Here is an 11216-nt window from a genome sequence, read left to right on the forward strand (position 1 = left end):
TAAGAACTCACCACAAAGGCAAGACAATCACCGACACATTGAGCAATCTCTTCGGCAAATAGAGGTTCGCTTCCAAATATAATCTTTGCTCCAAGGTTCACCCCACCATTCGGAATGTCTTTACTTGAAATGATACCCTTCACTCCATCAAGTTCCAATTCTTGCCTGGGTTTCATACTTGTTATTCTTGCCAATGGTTTTTCACTATAAACATACGCTCCGTGCAGACAATTTGGCGGTGATGGAATATCATCCACAAACACAGCCTCACCTATATTTGATTTATCATTAAATTTGTACAAAGTAAAAAAAACTGTCATCGGTATTTAACTCAAAATTTGATTTGAAACAAACCTGAAGCTTGTAGCGCAGCACCAGATTTCACAACTGGCTTGCCAAGTGGACTATACTCACTTCCTGGAATTAAACTCTAGTAGTAGTATATACTAAACACACTACATGTATTGAATTGAATTTTGACTTTAATTATTCTCCACTCTCCAATTGATATGAAATTTGATAAACTTCAATGTCTCAAACCCATCAAAACCTAAATCAAACCCTATCTCAAAATCTAATAAAAGCTAGAGTCCCCTTATATTCCACTCTATAAAAAAAACATCTTTCTTTATCTATCAACAAACCTAAACCCAGTTATAACCCCAAGTATCTAAATTTCGAAAAAATCATTGAAAATCAAAAAAGTCCCAAACAAAAGCAATGAACCTGTCGAAGTATGTTATCAGCAATCCGATAATAGGGCCAGCATCTAGAGGGTGATTATCAGTGGACATATCCAAGAGAGCGTCGAGATCGACACCTCTGAAACTGAACCTCTTGAATGTTCTCTTCTTTGGCACTCCTTGTGCGGCGACCTCGGGTTCAACATCTGCCTGCAAAATTAACGGAATAAATCATCTAACAATGGAATGAATGATTCAACAAAGCAAATTCAAAGAGAGTAAAAAGTTTTTCACTATGGATGCAACAATTTCTGAGGTATCACGGTTAGGGTTCTTCTAGCAGCGGCTATGTGGATAACAGAGTTCTTCTTCTTCTTCCGACTTGACGGCAATGTTTTCTTGAAGGAAGTGGATTTAGAGAGGAGAAAGATTCGAAATCGTGAGAGAGAACCGATTTGAGGAAGGAGAGAGTTTGAACATTCTTTTGGTCGTGAACAAGATGAAGAGAAAGTCAGAATGAAATGGAGACGGCGATGGAGACATGAGAGAGGGGAGAGGAAAAATTAGGTTAAAATGAAAACTTGTATTTATATTTTTATTGTTTTTTTAATTAAAAAATATTATTAAAGAAATTAATTAAGAAGAGGGAAACGAAAAGAAAAGAGGGAAAAAATGGCGGGGACTAAATTTTTGGACTTGGACTAAAGTTTTCAGTCAAAATTATAAGGCCGCAGTTTTCCTTTGTGGCTTAAAATATCCGCAGTTGTATAATCGTGGCAATTGAAGTAAATGCCACAGTTTCATACTCCGGATCCAATATTTTATAACATAATTCTACGCTTTTAAAACCATGGTCAAATCATATATGTGGCCACAGTTTTTGAGCTGTGGAAAATTTTAGCGTGGCCGTAGGCCAAATTTCTAGTAGTGTATGGTGTAGTGCATGAGTAATATTTGTTATGGAAGCCAAAGCACAAGTGTCTTCGTGCAGGTACTACACCTTTGGCTTGCTTCTCATATAAATAGGACCATAAACAGACATTCAATTCACAACCGCGAGAGAGAAAAGTGATTCTCATACAGAGTTTCCTTGTGGGAGAAATATTGAGCCAATTTATAAGAGTTTTCCTTTCAAATTGAGATATACAATGTAGTGAAATACACCTAAGCGTGAAGTTGTTGTTTTTTCGTTATTATTATTGTGAAAGTTTAAGAGGTCTAAGGGTCCCATAGTTTTTCCTTTATCACATTGAGAAGGTTTTCAATGCTAAAATTCTTTGTGTCATTAAACTTATATTTCACGTTTTCACCCGTGTAGATTATGAATTTGCGGAGAAGAAATATTATGGAAGTCATTTCCTAAACACAAATATCAATTGAGCTTGAGAAATAGGGTGAAGTAAATACGGACTTACCTTTCATTTTCTTTGGCATAATTAAACATTTTAAGAGTTTATCTATTGACGGACAACAACTTCAATTCGACACCAAATTATATCATATTTCATTTACTGCTATAAAAACCCACAAACCTGCATCAAACTTCCACTCTGAGTCTGAAACAACTCTTTAATTTAGAAAGATACCACTTTAATTTAAAAAAAGACACCATGATAGAAGTCACATACATATGACGACTATGTACCTATAACATATGTCATTAAAATACCATAATGCAGCCAAACAGATTTTCCTTATTTAATTTCAATCATGGCATTGCCTTAAGGGACCACTACATCCATTATTTACCTAATTCAAGTTCTACAATGAGACCACATGTAATGCCTTATGTCCATGTTAGGGGTGGACAACGGATCGGTTCGGTTCGGATTCGGGCCCAAAACTCTGAACCGAACCAACCCACGGGTGAGATGGTAGGGCCCAAATTCCGACCGCTGGGCCAATCGGTTTTTTCGGGTTCGGGTTTAAGCGGTTCGGTCAGCAGTATCGGTTTTTTTCGGTTAATTTATTATTGGATCATTTTAATTTTAAGCCCAATCTGAATTTTTTATATGAAATTTTGCTCTCAATTGTTGGGCCGGTTTAAAATTTTAGCCCAAATTAAGACAATGTTTAAATTTGTAATTAAATTGTCTTGACTAAAATATAGTAAAAAAAAAATTAAACAATTTTATTTTAATTTTTTATGAAATGTTTTTTCTTAAATCTGATAAAACCTAGTAAATCTTTACTAAAATTATTTTAACTAAAACATTAAAAAAAATATTAAAAATATAATATTTAGTAATATTTATGTCTATAATACTATTACAATTTACAACATATAGGATATTAAGTATTTTGTCCATGATTCATCTAACTCATTCATGCAATACCTGTCATACAGAATTTAAACATCAGTGACAAATAATAATTAACAAAAATATAAATCAATAATGAATAAAATTCAAAAGTTAACAAAAAAAAATTATATTAATGATAAATTAATAGAGTAATTGATCAATATTAATGATAAAATTCAAAGTCAATAGTAATAATAACAATTTTATTAAAAAAACAATTATGTTGATGATAATTTAATATGAATAAATTACCAATATTTGATTTGAGTACACAACATTAAAGCTCATAAATTTTATATAAACCATCCCCATTAACATACACATTAACAACAGAAAAAAAACACATATTTATTAACATAAAACCATAAATCCAAATTAAGAAATAAAATATTGTCATTAAAATAGGTCAAATTAAAACCTTAAAAAAAGTAATAAAGGAGTAGAGAGTTGAATTTACCTTGAGGTCAGGGTGCTGTTTCTAAATGAAGGGCTTACAGTTTTAACTATTTCCAAATGAGGTTCAGCCCACTTTCCAGCTTGTGACTTTTTCTCTAGGGCCTAGAATACATAGCAAAAGCATTAAGATACAAAATCAATAACACTTGCTTGTAGTGATAAAGAATAATTAAATCTCGATAAAAGTGGTTGAAGGAATAACACAAGCAAAAAGACAGAGCCAAAATCAATGCTATATAGTACCTTTTGAGCTATCACTTCCAATAGAGGCTTCCCATGTTCATTCCAAGGAGTCTCACCCACAGACTAACAAAAAAAATTAAATTCTCAGAACTTGTGAAGAAGGCTGTTCTAACAAATGTCGCATGTTATAGAACAAAAACTCACCTTACAACGAAGGTAGTGTACAGCAAGCCAAGGCGGAAGCCAAGCACCGTGAGTCTGACCATTAAAACGTGAGTCTGACCATTAAAACGAGTAAGCACCAATTAGTTAAAGTTGAAAATCTCAATATACCTTGCCTCATACCTTATTTTTATTGTAAAATTTGAAATCAGCAATAGAACCAATGAGTTACAATATAAGGAAAGAATTTGCTACGTGAACTATTATTTAGAATTGAGCAAAGCTTCTTACAACAAGCACAAAAAATCACTCATACAATAAGCATGTAATAGAGATTTGGCATGTCATAGAGATTTGGAGATATATAAACTATAAGCTAATTGCAGTTGTTGTATAAAAGTTAGCTTACCTTGGTTTGAGTTGCTGTTCTTGACCAGAAAACCCCCTACATCATAAACAAGTTTTGCCTGCATAGACAAGACAATAGTCAATCTCAATATTGTGATAGTAAACCAGATTTACAAACAAACAGAGGAAAATCAACAAGTTCTACCATAACAGACAAATAAAAAGGAAACATTCTCAAGGGCCTTTAATTTCTGAAAACTTTAGTGCTCTTTCAAACTGCAACAAGATTATACAAACAATAAAACAACTGTGAGAGAATAAACAGAACCTAGATAACAATCAAAGGTTGATTCAAAGCCTTAACAATTATTACCTTGAAAGAGGAATCACCATTCGTTATACCACTATGTTGAACCTTGAAACACTTTGTTGAACCTTCACAATTAAAATCAAAACAGATCTGACTTAATGTTAATCTTATGTGTGTAGCCATACAAAAATGCTTCATAAACTTACAGAAACAGAAACAAATTAAGCTACTTGGCCACATAAAATAAACAAACATAAGCATTCATAAATTAAAACATAAACTTACGGTTATTCTGCAAATTTCTAGCTCCTTGAATCTCTCAAACTCCTTGCATTTCTCCGGCTCCTTAGTTTTCTCCCTAAAAAAGAACAACAATGGAGTTAATAGAACATAATAAAAAGATTATAAAATTCTTAAAACATTACCAAAATACTAACCTTCATTTGACTCAAAGAACTCTTGAAATAACATAAAACCTGAATGTTCAAATTTCATTCGAAGGATTAGAAAGCAAATTAGAAAAAATCAAGAAAATAAAGTGTGAGATTTTGGATCGAACTCTAGTATGGCCGAAGGGTAGCTTCTTGGTTCGACAGGGTTAAGCATGAAGTCGAAGGTTGTTCACATGCTTGTGTCGAAGATGCTAGGGTTGTTAGCATGTTAAATTAGGTTTTAGTGTTTAAACCCTAATTTGTTAAGTTAGCTTGTTTATTAAGTTGACTTGTGTAATGGGCCTTGTGGAAAAAGCCCATTAGTTAGTATGTTAGGTTTTATTATAAATAGCATACTAGTCTCTCATCATTGCTAAGCTGCAAATCCTAATTTAGGGTGAGAGAGGTTATTTGTTATTCTTGTAAACTTGTAATCTTGTTTTAAGAGAAAGTAAAAGAATAGCAGTTATAACCAATTCTTGTGTTCTTATTCTCTTCCCTAATTCCCTATTATACTTTGTTATTGGTATCGTTTTTCACAACAAATTGGTGCGGTGAGCGTGGAGAAGATGCCTTCAACAAAGTATGAGATTGAAAAGTTCACCGGAGTGAATGATTTCGGTCTGTGGCGCTTGAAGATGAAAGCCCTACTGGTTCAGCAGGGTTGTTTGGAAGCGTTGAAGGGAGAGGCAGCCATGAATGCTGCATTAACGGCAGCGGAGAAGACAACTATGATCGAGAAAGCACACAGCGCAATTCTGTTGAGCCTTGGTGATAAGGTTCTCAGGCAGGTATCAAAGGAGACGACGGCATCAGGGTTATGGGTGAAACTTGAAAGTTTGTATATGACCAAATCGCTGGTAAATCGACTCTACCTGAAGCAATCTTTGTATTCATTCAAGATGATTGAAGACAAAGTATTGGCTGAGCAGTTGGATATGTTCAACAAGCTGATTCTTGATCTTGAAAATATTGATGTGAAGATCGATGATGAAGATCAAGCGCTGTTACTATTGTGTTCTTTGCCTCGATCACATGCTTACTTCAAAGAAACTCTCTTGTATGGAAGGGAGTCCCTGACGTTTGAAGAAGTTCAATCAGCCTTGTACTCTAAGGACTTGAATGAACGAAAGGAGCATAAACCTTCGACTGTTGGCGAAGGTTTGGCCGTTAAAGGAAAACTCTTACGAAAGGATGGTAAGTTCGACAAGAAGAAATGCAAAAGCCAGTCGAAGACTTATAGTGGCGAAGCATCTGGCATTCGATGCTACCATTGTAAGAAGGAGGGTCACACAAGAAAAGTGTGCCCTGAACGCTTGAAATATCATGGAGGTAAGGATAATGGCAACGCTGCCATTGTTCAAGATGATTTCGAATCATCTGATGTTCTTGTGGTTTCAAGCAGTGACTCTAAGAAGGAGTGGATTATGGATTCAGGTTGCACTTGGCACATGACTCCAAACAAAGACTTGTTCGAGGAATTATGTGATCAAGATGGTGGATCAGTATTGCTGGGAAACAACAAGGCTTGCAAGATTGCAGGTGTTGGATCTGTGAGATTCAAGCTCCATGATGAGTCAATAAGGTTGTTGACTGAAGTCAGGTATGTTCCTGATTTGAAGAGAAATCTGCTTTCTCTTGGTGAATTCGACAAGAAAGGATATGTTTTCCAAGGAGAGAAAAGTATCCTAAGAGTCATGAAGGGTTCGAAGGAAGTCTTGAGAGGCGTGAAGAAACAAGGCTTGTATACCCTTGAGGCTGAAGTTGTAAGTGGTTCGACAAATGTTGCATCCACGAAACCTTTGTCGAAGACAGAAATCTGGCACATGAGATTGGGCCATGTCAGTGAAAGGGGTCTGGTCGAATTAGGGAAACAAAATCTGCTTGGTGGAGACAAAGTCGAAAAGCTGAAGTTTTGTGAACCCTGTGTACTTGGAAAATCTTGCAGAGTGAAGTTCAACAAAGGCAAACAAAGAACACATGGATCCCTTGATTACATCCATGCTGATCTTTGGGGGCCTGCAAGGTGTCCATCACATTCAGGAGCAAGGTATTTTCTATCCATAGTAGATGATTATTCCAGAAAATTATGGGTATTCATCCAGAAGACTAAGGATGAAACTTTTGAGAATTTCAAAAGTTGGGAGACTCTGGTTGAAAATCAGACTGGCAGAAAGGTCAAGAGGTTGAGAACCGACAATGGCCTTGAATTTTGCAATGAGGCATTCGACAGTTTTTGTGCTGCCTCTGGTATTGCAAGGCATAGAACTACTGCAGGTACTCCACAGCAAAATGGTTTGGCTGAAAGGTTTAATCGAACTATTTTGGAGAGAGTCAGATGCATGTTGACTAGTGCCGGTTTAAAGAAGGTGTTCTGGGCTGAGGCTGTTTCGACAGCAACATATCTGATAAACAGATGTCCTTCGACAGCGTTAGATATGAAGACACCTGAAGAAGTTTGGTCGGGACATCCACCAGATCTCGACAAACTGAGAGTATTTGGCTGCATAGCCTATGCTCACATTAGGCAAGACAAGGTCGAACCTAGAGCTCTGAAATGCATGTTCATGGGATACCCTGAAGGAGTCAAAGCTTATAGGCTATGGTGCCTAGAGCCAGGTCACAGGAGGTGTATCACCAGTCGAGATGTAGTTTTCAATGAAGCTGAAATGGCTTTTAAGAAAACTGATGATGTTGGTCGAAGTACAGAAACATCTGACGAAGAGCTGGAACAGGTAGAGATTCCTGTTGAGGTGGAGCATGTTGATGCTGAATTGCATATCCCAGATGAAGTCGAAGAAGAAGCAGAAGATGCTGAAGTTGAGGAAACTGACGATGACTACCTATTGTCGAGAGATAGGTCGAGAAGAGTTATCAAGCCACCTCAAAGACTTGGATATGCAGATCTTATAGCTTATGCCTTAATCTCTGCAAGTGAGGTTCTAGACGAAGAACCTAGAGACTATAAGGAAGTTATGAGGAGTCGAAATAAGACTGAATGGCTGAAGGCCATGGATGATGAGATAAAATATCTCCATGATAATCATACCTGGGAACTGATCAAGAAACCTGCTGGGGCAAGGTTAGTCAGCTGTAAATGGATTTTCAAAGTTAAGGAAGGAATTGAAGGAGTGACGTCGAAAAGATACAAGGCAAGGTTAGTTGCAAGGGGTTTCACTCAGAAAGAAGGTGTCGACTTCAATGATGTGTTTTCTCCTGTTGTGAAGCATAGGTCCATTCGAATGTTGCTTGCCATGGTGGCACAGTTCGATCTTGAACTGGAACAAATGGATGTGAAGACTGCGTTCTTGTATGGTGATCTAGATGAAACGATCCTGATGAGGCAACCTGAAGGGTATGTCGAAAAGGGGAAGGAAGATTATGTGTGCAAGTTAAAGAGATCTTTGTATGGGCTGAAACAATCTCCTCAACAGTGGAATAGGAGATTCGACAAGTTCATGGCACGCATAAGTTTCATTAGAAGTCAGTTCGACCACTGCGTTTACTTCAGATTTCGACCTGGTAATTCATTTGTTATTTTGTTGCTTTATGTGGATGATATTCTCATAGCAAGCAACAGTGTCGAAGATGTGATGAGGGTGAAGGCTGAACTCAATAAGGAGTTCGATATGAAGGATCTGGGAGCTGCTTCCAGGATTCTTGGAATTGACATTCGAAGAGATAGAAAGAAGTCGAAGTTATGCATATCTCAAGAGGCATATCTACGGAAGATTCTTGAAAAGTTTGGTATGTCAAATTCGAAGCCAGTTGTGACTCCAACAAACCCTCAATTCAAGCTGAGTATTGATCAGTGTCCCAGTACTGATGTGGAAAGAGCCTATATGAATAGCATCCCATATGCTAATATAGTTGGTTCTTTGATGTATGCTATGGTTTGTACTAGACCCGACATAGCATACGCAGTAAGTCTTGTAAGCAGGTACATGGCGAATCCTGGAAAGGCTCACTGGCAAGCATTGAAGTGGATTTTAAGGTACATAAATGGGTCTCTGAATAGAGTCCTAATTTATGGTGGAGCCTTGGGTGAAGATGGTAAAGCAGTAATCGAAGGATATGTCGACTCTGATTATGCAAGTTGTATGGATTCCAGGAAATCTATTTCTGGATATGTTTTCACTATGTTTGGCACAGCAATTAGTTGGAAAGCAACACTTCAGAAGGTTGTTGCTCTATCAACAACTGAAGCAGAGTACATTGCATTAACTGAAGCTGTGAAAGAAGCATTGTGGCTTGAAGGTTTTGCGAAGGAGCTGAAACTTCAAGGTCGAGGTATCACTGTTAAATGTGATAGTCAAAGTGCAATACACCTGTCGAAGAATTCAGCCTATCATGAGCGAACTAAGCACATTGATGTGAGGCTGCATTTCGTCAGAGGAGTAATCGAGCGTGGAGAAGTCCAAGTGCTGAAGGTTTCGACTGAAGACAATGCTGCTGATATGATCACCAAGACATTGTCGAGTTGCAAGTTTTTCCACTGTATGCAGTTGATAAAGCTGCATGAAGAAAGCTAGTTTGTTCCCTTGATGTTGTAGAGTTAGATCCAAGGTGGAGATTTGTGAGATTTTGGATCGAACTCTAGTATGGCCGAAGGGTAGCTTCTTGGTTCGACAGGGTTAAGCATGAAGTCGAAGGTTGTTCACATGCTTGTGTCGAAGATGCTAGGGTTGTTAGCATGTTAAATTAGGTTTTAGTGTTTAAACCCTAATTTGTTAAGTTAGCTTGTTTATTAAGTTGACTTGTGTAATGGGCCTTGTGGAAAAAGCCCATTAGTTAGTATGTTAGGTTTTATTATAAATAGCATACTAGTCTCTCATCATTGCTAAGCTGCAAATCCTAATTTAGGGTGAGAGAGGTTATTTGTTATTCTTGTAAACTTGTAATCTTGTTTTAAGAGAAAGTAAAAGAATAGCAGTTATAACCAATTCTTGTGTTCTTATTCTCTTCCCTAATTCCCTATTATACTTTGTTATTGGTATCGTTTTTCACAACATAAAGTAACTTAGGGTTTAGTAGACAAAGAAGAACAAAGATGAACATAGCAGAATACCTACCAGATTCAGATTGAGGGATATGGCGTAGACTTGTTGTTGGGTTGGTTTGAATCAGAGATCGAGAGAGAGGATGGCCGCCGAAGCTTGCAACTTCCATTAGGGTTAGGTTAGAAAATTCTGAACTTAGAGGTTTTAATTGAGATAATTGGGCTGTGAATCCCAGTATTGGGCCTCATATTTTGGACCCAGAATGACTATAACAGTAGTAATAAAATAACATCGGTCGGTCTCGGATTCCGACGGATCCAATAATTTCAACCGAACCCGACCTAACATACCCTACATTATCCACTTCAACCACCCGCTCAACCCGTCCACCCGAACTAACTCGACCCATTAATAAAATTTGCTTTCGGTTCGGTCGGTTAGTATCGGGTGGTTACTTCATGTCCACCCCTAGTCCATGTAATAAGATAACTGCCACATAAACTTATTAACTTTTACAAATGTGAAACACTAAAATCATATAGATGCATTAATTTGACCTTTAAAATAAAATAGAAAAATCCAAATAAAACTCTTATAACTATAGATTGAATAGAGATATACATGGCTGGCCCACTCTTGTTTTCATATAATATAGTCTCTTTACTAACCGTTAGGACTGAAACTCAACTGGTCAGGACTCTAAGATGATGTGAATAAGATAGAGAGACATGAGTCTGCAAAAATCTGCATCTAAGATTTCCTGAATATTTATAAGCCAGAAGCCACCAACTAACATACAATATATAAAAGTACCTGTATGATAAAACCAACAGATGTGGAGGCCACTTACCATTACGTAGCCTGTAGGTTTCAGATAGATTTAGATTGATATGTCACCTGAAAAAGACGGTGTCACAGAAACTGGAGTTAACCTTACATCCTTCAATCTAATTGTTTAGATTTCTTGATTATATGATCTATCCAATCTAATTATAAAATAAACATATATTAAGATATGCTCCATATATATATATATATATATATATATATATATATATATATATATATATATATATATATATATATATATATATATATAGGGACGACTCATGTGAAAACACTTGGTTATTATGAGAAATGAGAACAATGAATGACGACCGTTAAATTTTGATTTTTTGATTTTAATGGACTAGATTGATTTCTCTTTCTATATTGATTTAAAATAAATATTAAAGATTTTAGAAAGAGAAATCAATCTAGTCCATTAAAATCAAAAAATCAAAATTTAACGGCCGTGATTCATTGTTCTCATTTCTCATAATAACCAAGTGTTCTCACCT

General features: G+C 36.4%; 1 protein-coding gene across 1 annotated transcript; it reads right to left on the reverse strand.

The window, feature by feature from the left end:
- Positions 1-2870: 2870 nt before the first annotated feature.
- Positions 2871-10168, reverse strand: LOC131642347 (uncharacterized). The gene is made up of 10 exons (XM_058912609.1): positions 9949-10168; positions 4883-4921; positions 4731-4803; positions 4509-4570; positions 4341-4411; positions 4197-4254; positions 3830-3903; positions 3686-3748; positions 3444-3544; positions 2871-3019 (listed from the first exon to the last, which is right to left on the reverse strand). The coding sequence occupies exons 5-10, from the start codon at positions 4365-4367 to the stop codon at positions 2959-2961; spliced, it is 384 nt and encodes a 127-aa protein (XP_058768592.1). The 5' UTR covers positions 4368-4411; positions 4509-4570; positions 4731-4803; positions 4883-4921; positions 9949-10168; the 3' UTR covers positions 2871-2958.
- Between the last annotated feature and the right edge of the window lie 1048 nt (positions 10169-11216).

This window comes from Vicia villosa, unplaced genomic scaffold (assembly GCF_029867415.1).
Source record: "Vicia villosa cultivar HV-30 ecotype Madison, WI unplaced genomic scaffold, Vvil1.0 ctg.004854F_1_1, whole genome shotgun sequence".
Lineage (NCBI taxonomy): Eukaryota > Viridiplantae > Streptophyta > Magnoliopsida > Fabales > Fabaceae > Vicia > Vicia villosa.